Consider the following 13,522-nt stretch of genomic DNA (forward strand, 5'->3'; position numbering starts at 1 on the left):
GACGTCTGCTTGAAGCATTCGAGATATTATCATTATCACTTTATGGCAATTGACATGCTCATATACGGCTTATTCTGCTATGCTGCAGTGGCCGTTCTATTCGGTTTGGCCGTGAAGTGAAGCTGCCAACGAAGATATCTAGTCCCCGCAGATCAAGTATCATGCGTACGTACCTACGCTCACTACCTAGGTAAAGATGAACCGCAATGGACAGCATCTGCAAGTGCCGTTTTGTCGGCATGATACGATCGGATGCGATAGAATACGATGATGGTGCCCTGTGTGCCCTTTTCATGGTCCTGCATAGAGCTTGTGTGCGATTCCGCGGCGGCAATACGACAGATCTCAAGTAAAAATATGTAATCATACTACCGCCAATGAATGTCACGGAGGCCGGGTTCCGACTAATCTTCTGTCTGCACAGAACTATAGTAGTTTAAATCTTGGCCGAAAAAGCAACGGCATTTGAGGACACAGATGCTCGGCTTGAGCTGAATCTCGAGTGCTTTCCTTGTTACCATTTAATCCTGGTTGGGGGTGCGACGCTGCACAAGCCTTACGCAGTAGCTAGTGGGACGAATCTCACTCGCAGCATACACCGGCTGCAAGCTGTAAAGCGCGGGGGGTACTAGGTAGTAGCTGCATTCTGCTTTCAGAAGGAAACAGTATGTAGCTCGATCCAATTGGATGTGCATCAGGAAGCCCGCTCAGGATACTTGCCATGCTTGATCAAAGGTACGGTTGGTAAGGGCTATCAGGGCTGAGAGGTTGCCCAAAACTGCCGCTGCCTCACAACAACGCTGCGTGCTCTCGGGATTATATTGTGCAAGGCCCAGGAATCTGATGATGCACAGTAGCGTGTGGGCGTAGCGCCATCTGCTTGTCTTTTTGAGGAGGAATTGCAGATAATTCGTCGTGCTGATGTGGTGAGATACCATCCATGTTTACAAGACGGGTGCTACGTTCAACCAGGCAGAACCTTGGAATTTGTGGGGGCAGGACAAGCCTTGTCTTTGGTTGGCTCCGAGCTGAGCGACCAAATCTGATCGTCTCTGGCTGTCGTCTGTCTGGCTGGGCTGACACAAGATTTCCCAATATTGACTCCCGTAAGAATCGGTGCTTCTTGTGAAAAGATGATCAGAAGTCAATAATCGTCTTGGAGAGAACATAAACCTTCCGAGAAATCCTTGCGCCGGTGGTTGTAGCGAAAGCCTCGTTTTCGCAAGCTGGCAGAATGTGGCCTGGTTGCGTGTCGCATGGTTGACTTGACGGCAAACATGGGTGATTGGAATATAGCCGGTAAGCAATGCATTCGGCTCTTTTCGACCGCCGATGGTAGAGTATCAATCGAGGCAAGGTCGTAAGGGGGTAAAGCTTACAGTATGAACATGTATAATGCTCCTTTGAATGTGGTGCGTCTGCGTAATCCGGACCGATGTGTAGGAAAGACTTTCCGTTTGGGTACTGGCTCGATTCTAGAAACCAGCCTATTCGAGAGCTTCATGACTGAAGGAGGAAAACAAAGAGACAGACATACAGCAAAGACGAGCGTAGCGCGGGGTGTTGGAGCTGACCAAATGCTATTTCTGCACATGTCTGTCTCTGTCTCATCATCAGATGGATTGAAGGGGGTCCATTTGGGTTAGTCGGCCCCCCGAATCCAGGACAGCAAAGAGTCAAAGACACATGGCTTACCACCACAAGTACTATGGCTTGCAGCAGCTAACAGGCTGGACAAGTAGGAGGGGGCGTTCATTCAGTGTGGTGCCCGGAGTCGAGGTAGGTAAAGGCAAGGATGTAAAGCCAGTCAAAAGCACCAGAAAAGTGTAAAAGAGGGTGAATGGAGTGATTTGTGAGAAGGGAAGGGGAAGGAAGGTAAAAAAAAAAGGCCAGTCCAGTACGTACCTGGATACGTCCAGGTAGTAAGCTCACGTGGCGCGCCGGGTAGATCGTCGCTCTCTAGTTGCGGTACATGTGCAAAATCCAGCCGGGGTCCATGGGGTGTCTTCCCAAGAAGCAAAAGCCTGAGCTCAGATCTGCCAAGTCTAGGAATTTTTCCTGGGTTTTAATGTAGTGCAGCATGTCTGCCGCGTACCGAGCTCACTGTACCGAGCTCACTGAGTCTCTACAGAGTACGCTACCTTGCTCTGTATGAGTGTCGAGACCTAATGTACATTAATTAATGTCAAGCAAGCATAAACCGGAAAAGTAATGTCAACGGATTTATTCTCTGCCATTTTCCCACAAAATTTTCGGCTGATGGATCACGACTATGGGTGGCATGGACATTTAGAAATGGATGCTACTGCTGGATACATTCTAGATGGCGGTACTGGTTCGCATCACTTTCCCCCCTTCGCTCTGTATGATCGACAGGCAGTGAAAGTTCCTCACGCGCGTCCTATCCGGGGAAGGCGACTCACTCAGACAATAATATAAAGTATCCAGACCTGTGCACGCTTGGTGTTGCTGTCTTACCACCATGCTGAGCCGGACCAACGGTCGTGTTTTTGAGTTTCACTCCTTCATAGTGAACCTGACCCTGGGAAGACTTCGTCTGACTCCAAATAGGTTCGAGATCTCGTTGGTAGCGTCTTTACGGATTTGTGCTCCAAGCGCACCTGGTTGAGAGCGGCCAAATCGATCGATTACGGAGAGTACTAGGTTAATTATGTTTGCGCATGCAGATAGGTTGCATGACGACATTATATAATGAAACAAGGCACAGTCTAATCGTTCAATACAGATTTCATAGCGGGACAAAACGAAAAGTAAGTATAATTCGCCATAATGCAACGTATTTGTCAAATCATGCTACTGGAGGACTCTTGAACGTCTGGATTGCAACGATTCGTCCAGCTATCAGCCAGCGGCGCACAATTGGGACGCAATTCGACAATGAACGGCTCTTTTGAGCGGGCCGGATAAGGCAAGGCGAACAGCATAAATCAAACACGATTAATTGGGTACGAATGAGACTCGGGGGTGCATGTGTGTAATCGAGCCTGTTATGAGGTTTCCCACGTGTGCTACCGATATCCGGGCAAAAGCAACGGCCCAAGAGTTCTTGTATGTATTTTTCTTCTTCCCTTTTTTTTTTGCCTCTAATAGAAGCAATTTCTACTGTCGCCGTCATAAATAATTGTCCAATTCATGCCTTTATGACGGCTCCTGGTTGCTATTCAAGAGGGTTATTTACTACCAACCAGACTTTGATCGCGGACAAGGCAGCAGAAATCCGATGGTGAGTGCAGTGCCGTTTGATACAGTGACCAGCGACTCGACAAACACCACTTACGGGCCATTATGCCATCACAATGAACGAGGACATCGGGAGTGACATGCACGAGACACCAGACACATACAATAATACCTTATGTCTGATTCCCCAAAGAAAAAAAGCCGATCCATGTAACGTACCTGTGCGTGAGAATTGGTCAAACAGCAAAAAGAAACCCCCTTGGTTCTGGGACAAGAAGAAGCAAATAGGCATTCAATGTGATTGATTGTCTGCTTGCCAATATAGGTGCCTGTCCATCCACAGTCGGATCATGGATGCTTGCTTCCAACCTTGTCCTCTGTACACAGTAGAATTTCCAGTTGTCTGCCCCGTGAATGGCATTGGCTAGCTAATGTATCCGATGGGTGGGATGGGCGCATCTCAGCACCAGTTAGCTGCCAATTCAGCAATGGGCCATGATTACTATCTAGCGTGCAGACGGGAGGGAGGTATTGGGTACTTGGCCACGCGCTGCTGTTCGAGGGGGTGGGGAAAAAGCCACGGGGAGCTTGAGGGGAGACTGGGGGACGAAGAATTCTGGGTTTGCTAGGCTTGCTGGGCTGGCTTGGCTGGGTTCTCAGTCGACGAATTGGTGGCCCCACCGAGTTGATGAGTCCAGTCGCGGCGCAGGATCGGCGAGGGGCCCGGGGGTTCGCGAATGAACTGCAGCGATAGGTACTGGGTACGGGATTACTGCCACGAGGGAGCAGATACATTAACTCACATACCTAAGTGCTTGTGGGCACCTACATACGGCAATCAGCAAATGGTGCCAAATGCGAGCCCTTCTTCTGCACGAGCGAGAACCTCCCTGTCTCGGGCGTGCACATGTACTCCCCGACCTGCCCAGCCATTAGGTAGCTTTTCGGGCCATTAACCCCATCTAAGCAGCTTCTAGGTGGTCTAAGTAGGTTAGGTAGTCTCACCCTTTCAAGCCCTTCCCTCCCTCCGCATGGCTGTGCCATGCGAGACAGAGGAGGGAAAAAAAGGCCGACTCCAATAATGCCTAGGAGCCTGGTTGTTTGTGGTGGTGGTGGTCAATACCGTAATAGTAAAGGCCTGTGCAGGTAGTAGCGTCCTCCTTTCGATTTGACTGACCGGGGAAATACTAATCATTTGGTACTCCATACTGGTTGGAAGGCTGGAAGGGATAATACTTTTGCGCTGCGTGACGCGGGCGGCGAATATATCGAAGCCGCAGCCTCCCTCAAATCGCCCACCTATCTACACTAATAACCATTGCCCCCAGGTAAGCACTCGGCTGACAATACCAAGAGGTACATGTATGACCTGTCTAGCCTGCTCGACTGTCAATGGATTTGATCTTGACCTTCAGACTCCCCGAGATCAGACGTATTGATGTACGGGCATTTGCAGCATGTACCCTTTCTAAACGTATGGCTGCCCGTATTGAGCAAGTCAGATTCGCGCAATTGATCATATAGCCCGGCTTGGTATATACGCACCAACCTGTATGTGGCGGCGGTAGCTCCGAGGCGAGTCCAATCCTTTTGTCTCGAGACCATTTCATCCCATCAACGTGTTGGACTCCATCCATGTGCCGGTAGGTACGAGATACATTCATTCCTCTGAACTCAATCGTTCAACGTCCGTCCCCCCTACGCTTGACACCTGCCCTTCCAGCAACTTGTCCCATCTTTCGCTCGAACGTCTTCCAGTCGCTTGGATCGGATCTTTTCTACTTGCATGAATAGCTGCTGCTACATGTACACACATGCTTGTTCGGATCAGTGGCCGGTCTCCCTACATAAAAGAATCATACTCGCCTCGGGATCCCCCCATTGCCCAAGTGAACACTGCATTTGTGCTAGGTGCTGCTGCTGGTAGGCCAATGTAGTAAAGTACCCAGATACATGCGCTACTGTGCTCTTGATTGCGCACGTCCCGCCCTAGTCGCTTGTTCTGCTTTTTTTCCCTCTTCTTCCCACGCACACGCCCCCCCTCCCCTGGCCCAGCCGGGCATCATTGATCCCTACTAGCATCTCTGATGTTCCACTGAGAGTGGACAAGTCGCTGGGGACTTCTGGGTGGGTTCCTATGGCAGTCCACCTTAAACCGCTTTTAACTCTTCCTCCACGTTCTCACCAATCCTTCTGAGATTCTACTTACTACCTTACTTTGCCATCGTCAACTCCAACTCCCATCATGTTTCTTCAACATTAACTCAAGCATCCTCGCCTATTATTCGTCTCCGATTTGTATGCCCGTAGTAGTGTCGGCTTCTTTCATAAAGCTAAATCGAGAGTCCGGAATATCACCAGATCGACGCACGATCCAACTCAGTCCCGCTTGGGGATCACTAGGCCTTCGGTGCCCATTGCGTTGCGCCTGGCTGGCAGCAGCGCGGACACGGGAGCGGGAAGTGGTTCTGGCCAAGCTCGCGGATAATATCTATATATTCGCCTCTATCCCTCTCGTCCAGCCGAGTCTCAACCTTCTTCAGCTTCCGCGCACACTACAAAACTGAGCACAAGTTCGCAAAAACAGCTGCGATCTAGGGGAAGGGAGAAGAACAAAAAAAGATCAGGTCTCGGCAACATCGACTTCTGTAGACTCTTTACTCTCGCCGTTAACATGACCACCGAGAATAATCGACCAATCTCCCACAAGCTGCCTAATGGGATGGCTGGGGTTCTCAATCACCCAGAGGAGACTCGCGACTCTGCCTACTTCTCGGGCACAGATGCCTCCAGTAAACGTAGGTTTGACCGCCATTGACACGGCAGAGTATTAGCTCACCAAGGTATTTAGACACCTCAGCCGCCTCGGGAATGGGCCTCAATGTCCACCAAACACACCCAGGCTTTCGCGTGTCAAGCGACAAGACTCCGTCTCCAGGCACCACAGCCATGTATTCTCAGCCTTTGATCTCTCCATCCGGCAACATGAGTATCACTGCGATGGTCTCACCCACCACGCCTGAAGGTGGCCGATTTGACCGCCCGCTGTCGCTGGAGTCAACTAATGGGTTGTTTGATTCCCGACGAGAGAGCGTTGACAGCAGATTTGCTCAGGGGTTTGGGGAGATGAGGCTCGGTGGTAACTCGCCTTATGCGACTCACAATGCGTCGACAACGTCCATACATGGATCCGTTGCTCACCGCCATCCCCGTAACAGTGGACTCGATTCCAATGGCCGGATGTCCAACGGATATCAACCCAATGCCGAACGCAACCCACAAGCCGATCGGGATAGCAAGATCGTGCGGACAGCGCCAGTCATTACTGGCCCGACGACCAGCACTATTGCTCGAGCTGCTGAGCCCACTAAAGGTCAAGGCTGGGCATTCCCCGAGGATGAGATTCAAAGAGGAACCTCTGCTGCTGGCCACCACTACTACGATTCAAGACGTAGTAGTATTACAGAATCGATCGCCAGCAGCCAATTCACTGAAGCATCCAAGTTACCACCTGGACAACGACGGTTCGATGACGTGAATGCCGAATACCGACTATCGAGCCTATCCAATGCCTCGCAACAAGATTTCCCCGCTGTTCACCACCATTCACTGCAGCATAAGCAGTTGACCGATCTGCACAGCGAGGAGTCCAGCCCCCCGGCCGGCTCGCAGCCGTACAGCAGAACCCCAGAACTTCGCAAGAGCCACAAGCTCGCAGAACGCAAGCGTCGCACTGAGATGAAGGAGCTTTTTGAGCAACTACGAGATCTGATGCCTCAAGAAAGAGGATCCAAGGCCTCTAAATGGGAAATTCTGACGAAAGGTATGTATTGTTGGCTTCCCAACTCCCTTGAGCCAATGTCTAATTCGTTTCCCATAGCAATTGCCGAGCATCAGAAGCAGCAAGATCACATCAGAAATTTATCTGGACATCACAGCGCGACACAGCAGGAAAATGAAGTCCTCCGCCGAGAGGTTGAGAGGCTGCAATCAGAAAACAGCCAGCTCCGTACTGGGCCCAATGGGTTGCCGGCGCACCAAGCCGGTTATGCTGCCCAAGCACATCCAACTTCTGACCCTTACGGAAAGGGTGCCACACGCCCAGAGCTGCCGCCATTGCGTGCGCTCAGCGGGCCCATGCCGAATGGTGATTCCATGATGGGTGTCCAATACGAAGGAGCACCGTCACATGGCAATGGTTATCGAGCACCACCCCAATATTAAGCACACTCTCTCGTGTTATCGTGTTTCTTTCGAGGCTTTCGGGCTCAAGTCATACAGCCCGTTGTGCATTCATTCCAACAACTTTCCCGTTCGCCAGTGCCCTCTTTGATACCCACCACAGCGTATAGCTAATATTCCGAGCGGCACAACTATTTAATTCGATTCTTTGCTGCCATCACAGAATGGTACGGAACATTCAATGCAACAAACCACCGGTCACGATGATACTCTTGGAGCACATGTGCGACTCAGAGCCACACATGGTCAACGAGATAGTGGAGGCACGATCATTCCACACCCCTGACATAATTGTGGATAAAGCCATTGCAGCGTGTAGCCTCAGGCAAGCACGTCATCGAGCTAGAGAATACAGATTTCGAGACAACGACGCTCCAACCATGAGGGAGCCTGGGCGATCCGATTCGAAAACAAGCTGCTTGAGAAAGGCAGTCATTGAACTGTGCTCTCTTACCGGACTATTATATTTGTTTCCAACTTTGTCACCCGGCGCAGGAAATTGGTGTGTTGATATACATATATATTATACCCCCATTCGTCCCACAAGGTCGATGGGCTCGGGAAAGGGAAAGCTTTTGCTTTGAGTGTCTGTGTTAAACCCCCCCAAAAAAGTACGTGGATAGTAAGTGGACGATGAAGGTTTAGCTGGAGATGATGGTTATTGGTTGATAGCTGGGCTTTGACCCTTAATGCTATTGTATGAAGCCACGTAGGTAGGCATGTGGGAGGTTGATCATGACTGCACCATAGTCGTTGCGCTGCACTGTAGCTGCAATCCATTCACGGCAGACCAGTGTTAAAATACATAATAGCGATGTACAATTGTTATCCTGTCTGGAATGTGCAAAATCGGCCTTGATCTTCCTTTGTGACATTGACTCGATTGGATCAAAACTACGAGATATTTCTACTTGTTTCTACGTGTCGACATTGCACTTGATTAGAAGGTATTGCCAGCAACCAATCTCAGTTTCGTCAAAGTGGACTTCATGTCTTGCAAAGAAGCCAGAGTGAGACAAGTGATGCAGTAGACACATGTATGCCACGCGATGACTGAGAGCTTTCGTTGCATGTGCTGCCCGTTACATCCATGGGGTTGGCAAGAATCAAACCCAGAGAAAAAGGAGTTTGCAGATGTCTTTGAACGCCCTGGGACTCATGTGCTCCCGGCCTCGTGGGCGGAACGCTCCAATTTATATCAATGGCGTAGCATGTGGTTTCCCCCGAATAAGCTGCAGGCATTTATTGTAAAAATAGGCGAGCCCATGGTTATATCCAAGGGTCCAATATATTCATGCTCTGGGGGACTAGAGTCTAGGTAGCCCAGGTAATAATAAATAGGTGCGTTGGGGCTCTGTTTTCACTTCTCAGAGCCTCTTATCTCGCCCGTTCCAGAAGCTCGATCGCGTTAAGAGGGAGGTCAGCTACACACGAACTCAGAAGTGGGTCCAGTCTAGCGGAATCTAGCCTCTACGAGATAACGCTTATCGGCGCGTCGACAGCCTTTCCAATCGACGCCAAAATTTTCCATGAACGACTGCAACTGCGCACCTATCGATTGTTACTTTTGCCCCCAATCAATGACATTTTCTATTGTATACTGAACCGCAACATTTTAATTCAACATGTAAGTTATGTCGAATACTGTCCTTCCACTGGCCCGATAATAACTGACATGGTCACAGGTTCTCTGTACGACGCGCAGCCCTGAGAGCTGCCAGCTCATCCTCGTCGCTGGCTGCCGCCACCTTGAGACAGCAGCAGCACGGCTCCTTTGCCCTGCAGTTTGCCAAGTTCGCTGCCCGCCCTGCCATTGTGGCTCCTGCCCGCCTCTTTTCTCAGACGTCGCGTGTCGCTCAGGAGGACGAGGACGAGAAGAACACAGTCGAGGGTGCCATCAAGGCCGCCGAGACCCTCGGCTCGACCGCACCGGCCACCGAAACCCCCGTCGTGGCCGAGAACGAGTCCACTGGCATCTACATTGGAAACCTCAGCTGGGACGCCACCGAAGAAAACTTGCGCGAGGCTTTCGCCAAGTACGGTGAAATTGTCCAGCTCAACATTGCCAAGGATGCCCGCGGCCTGAGCAGAGGGTAAGCGCAATCTCCCCACCCACTTGGAGAGATTAATCTTGCAAGATACAGAGAGAATTGACATGCTAACCGGCCCTCTTTTAGCTTCGCCTTTGTGACCTACACCGACAAGGCAGCAGCCGAGGCAGCCGTCGCCGAGACGGCCGAATCCTTCTGGCACGGCCGCCGCATCAACGTGCAAGTGCGCAACCCAGCTCTCCGCAGAGAGGGCCGCAGAGACGGCGGCAGAGACGGCAGGATGCCCAAGAACGAGCCCAGCACGTCGCTCTACATTGGCAACATCCCCTACGAGACGTCGGACGTTGATCTGAACCGCCTGTTCCGCGAGCTCGAGGGCGTGACCGACGTCCGCGTCGCCGTCGACCGCACCACCGGCTGGCCCCGCGGCTTCGCCCACGCCGACTTTGTCGACGTCGAGTCTGCCCAGAAGGCCTTGGAAAAACTCGCCCAGACCGAGCTGGCCGGCCGCACCCTCCGCCCCGATTTCGCCGGGGGTAGAACAAACCGGGGCTTTTCTGACAGAGGCGACAGACGGTCCAACAACAGGGACGGCTTTGCTCCGCAGCGTGACGCTCGCGACTCTGACGAGTTCTAAAGAGGCGAAGTCAGAAAGGAGAACAGCCGGGGAAGAAAGATAAACTGTACGATGACGAAATTTACTGCCATGATAGTGTCTGAGAATGCTTTGTAAGGGGGGAAGACAAACTACAGCATGAGAGAAAATCTCGGCAATCCACTGTGTCTATGTGCCTGAAGGGGGGGAAAATATCATGAAAAATAAGGCGAATGGCGCATCTTCCGGTCACAGACACGATCATGGGGAAGCAGACTAATGAACGAAATCCGAAGTATATATTGTAACAATAGCATCATAAAAATGCACAACGTGTAGAACAGCATTACAATCAGGCTACGGCGTTGGGTGATCAACAATTCAAGTATGTAGCACATCTCCCATCTGCATAAAAGAAAAAAGGCATTGAAAATTGCATCCATACAAGTACGCTGTTATATTCATGCGAACACGCGGCTAATGAATGCTCCTAAGATAAGGCAGAAGTACTATTTATTCATAATAATGATGATGGCCGGCCATAGCCCTCATAGGGGTACAAAAGCAATCGTTCCTTGGCGCGGGGGTGACATGATGACCTCCGGTATCTTCTGTCCATTTCGAAAACTGTGATGCCTTCGGGGGTCCTGAATTTGCTCTAAAAGTCGATGTCACCTCTGAAGACACTCGGATCTACACCAGCAACCACCTTTTCAGCCAAGTCACGTCGGCCCATCTGAGTAAACACCCTCCGCAGCGTGTCGTAAAGATTGGTGCTCCTGTTCTGGGTAGTCATGGCATCTAGTTGCTCATCCGACACACCACCTCCTAGAATCTCTCTGGCCTTTTCGCGGCCTTCCGTCTCAACGCTCTTGTGCATTTCAAGGGCAGCCAGGAGATGTCCGGCAGCTTCAGCATGACAGCCCATGTTGATGCAGCTGACACCCAGGTTATATCGTGCCCGGACAAAGTTGGGTCGTAGAGTAAGTGCCTTCTCATAAGCTGCAATAGCATCTTCGCTCTTGCCGCTATTGGCCAAAGTAGCGCCCAGTCGATTCCATAGCAGGTGGACTTGGGAGCTCTGATTCGACAAGCCTTGCTCAGACGATGCCAGTGCAGCGCTGAAGCAGTCCACTGCCTTGTCATATTCCTCGGCTCCGTAGAAAAGAACACCCAGACCAACCTGGACGTCGGGGTCCATATGTTCACCGTCGGGACTTAGGTTGGCCGCTTTGATGAAGAGTTCCGTGACCTTGTCGTGAAGTATTTGTCGGTCAGTGAAGCCCAAATCAGTTGCGGGCGAGAGATCGGCTGGCGAAATCACCGACGGGTATTTGATCGAGAGCCACCGCTCCAATGTTCTGTATGCCGTACTGTCGTAGCCTTCATTTGTGTACGACACGGCCAGAGTCATCAGTGCTGGTAGGTTATTGGGGTCCAAGTTCTTTGCCTGCTCTAATGCTCTGATGGCCGCGGTTTCCTTTTCATTTTGTGCCTGCGCACCACCAAGTTGTACCCAGGCCTCGACATGGCTGGGATCGCGTTGTACAGCAGCTTCGAATGCCAGGGCTGCGAGTGAAAGGTTGCCGCCCTCATCTATTATGCGCAAACCCTCTTCGAAGGGATTGCTGGTGTCTTTGAACAGATTGTCTTCTTCAAACAGGTATGTCTCAACCTGCGGATCCGCGAACAACCGCCCGCCTTCTCCCCAGTTCATATTCATGTTGTTCCAGTCGCCGTCTGTGAATTTGTTAACCCATTCGTCCTCAGCCATCATTTCCTTGTTGGCTTCTTTTTCAGCCTGAATACCTTTCCATATTGACTCGAAATCGCCAAAGTGGTCTGTTTCCGACTCTAGGATGTTCTCGTCCAACTGGTTCAGCTCGGGCTCCAAGGCGGCGTTTTGTTCTGCCTCTTCGCGAGCCTTCTGGTCATCTAGTTCCAGTTGCTTGAACTGCTCTTCCCACTGTCTATCGTCGAGCTCGACCAGCTTGCCTTTGCCCTTGGCATCCATCTGTGGCTGTTGCTGTTGAGGCGCGCCATACATCTGGTTGCCATACATGCCTCCTCCCATGCCATAGCTCATTCCCATGCCCATTCCCATGCCGCCCATCATGGGCCGCTGGTATCCCATCTGCGCCGGCATCGGACTCGATCGGTGGGACGATTGGTTACCCTGCTGCATCTGGGCGAACCGAGCATAGTCCTCGGGACTAAATTGGGTTCCTTGAGGCACCTTGAAAGCCGATTCCATGGCGGCCTGGGGGTTTTGTTGGAACTCGTTGGCCCACGAGGGGGAGGCGCTGGCGGCGCGCAGGTGTACGCCTTGGACGGGGTGGTCGAGTCGCAGGCCTTCCATGGGCGGCATGTCGTGGAGGCGGCCGTTTTGCTGAAGGAAGCTGTTCATCATCTCATCCTGGGGGGCGTGGGCGGGCGCACTACGGAACCCGCCCATGCTGCCCTGCGGTCCGCCATTGACGATGCGATCGCGCTGCAGGCTGTTATCCTCTTGTGTGTGTTTGGCGAACTGACTGAGCGGGTTGCCCGACGTCGAGCACTCGGCGCCTCCCATGAACGACATGGTGAATGATCTTGTCGCTGGTCGGCGAGGGTGTATCGAAATTGGAAAACAAAAAGAATACAACAAGAAAGAAAGAATAGTGGATATACAAATTGCAAAGTCTTTTTGTTCTGAAAATCGCAAGATGAGTGTAGAAGTCCTGGGGGCTCCGATAATTAGTAGGTGCCTCGGGCCTATTAAGTTCATATGTCAAAAGGTTACAAATCCAAACTAGCGTTTAGTGGGGTTAGGCCTTCCTCACCTTTCTCCGCAGCGAACCGAGGAAGTGGCAACCCCACATTATCCCTCCCTGTTCAGGCAGTTTTCACCGGTCCAGGACATCAAAGCCGCGGCGGAACTCCCGATTGCGCCGACTACGGTACCGGATTCCGGGTCTTGATGATAATAACACATTACCCTCGACTTGGTCTAGATAGTGGTTGATTGTGGAGATCACGATCATCTTGTAGACTTTGAAGTCTAGCGAATAAAATAATGAGTAATACTAGATCATCGTACCAAGGTATTGAGAGTTTGTTGGAACAAAAGCAAATTATTAGTCTTTCCATCAGTCAAAAAAGCCACTCGCAATTCACCAAAATGCCATCAGATGATGTGGTGGACGACGAGGTCATTACAGACTATTGTATGCAGGCCAAGTTGATTTGATAAATCTACATCTCCCGCAAATTCATTATCGACCCAAGATCATCAATTGAGTCTGCCTCATGCTTTGGGAAACGGAATAATGGCTCTGCCCAACTATGCATCAGATATGTGGTACAATATGGAAGACGAGACTCATGGTTCAAGTCTGGGATTGTTTTGCATTGAGCTATAGTATAGCTAGACAACAAAATTGGGTATCATGAA

At 51.1% G+C, this 13,522-nt stretch overlaps 3 protein-coding genes across 3 annotated transcripts; 2 read left to right on the top strand and 1 right to left on the bottom strand.

Moving 5' to 3' along the window:
• Window positions 1–5,875: 5,875 nt before the first annotated feature.
• PFICI_01786 (uncharacterized protein) lies at window positions 5,876–7,425 on the top strand (the record flags this gene model as incomplete). Its single annotated transcript, XM_007830367.1, has 3 exons — window positions 5,876–5,999; window positions 6,053–7,024; window positions 7,082–7,425. The coding sequence occupies 3 exons, from the start codon at window positions 5,876–5,878 to the stop codon at window positions 7,423–7,425; spliced, it is 1,440 nt and encodes a 479-aa protein (XP_007828558.1).
• Window positions 7,426–8,654: 1,229 nt separating this feature from the next.
• Window positions 8,655–10,131, top strand: PFICI_01787 (uncharacterized protein; the record flags this gene model as incomplete). Its single annotated transcript, XM_007830368.1, has 3 exons — window positions 8,655–8,659; window positions 9,129–9,536; window positions 9,621–10,131. The coding sequence occupies 3 exons, from the start codon at window positions 8,655–8,657 to the stop codon at window positions 10,129–10,131; spliced, it is 924 nt and encodes a 307-aa protein (XP_007828559.1).
• Window positions 10,132–10,747: 616 nt separating this feature from the next.
• Window positions 10,748–12,670, bottom strand: PFICI_01788 (uncharacterized protein; the record flags this gene model as incomplete). Its single annotated transcript, XM_007830369.1, has 1 exon — window positions 10,748–12,670. One exon carries the CDS (start codon window positions 12,668–12,670, stop codon window positions 10,748–10,750), a length of 1,923 nt encoding a protein of 640 aa, XP_007828560.1.
• Window positions 12,671–13,522: the final 852 nt, after the last annotated feature.

The sequence above is a fragment of the Pestalotiopsis fici genome (genome assembly GCF_000516985.1).
Source record: "Pestalotiopsis fici W106-1 unplaced genomic scaffold PFICI_Scf_1, whole genome shotgun sequence".
Classification (NCBI taxonomy): Eukaryota; Fungi; Ascomycota; class Sordariomycetes; order Amphisphaeriales; family Sporocadaceae; genus Pestalotiopsis; species Pestalotiopsis fici.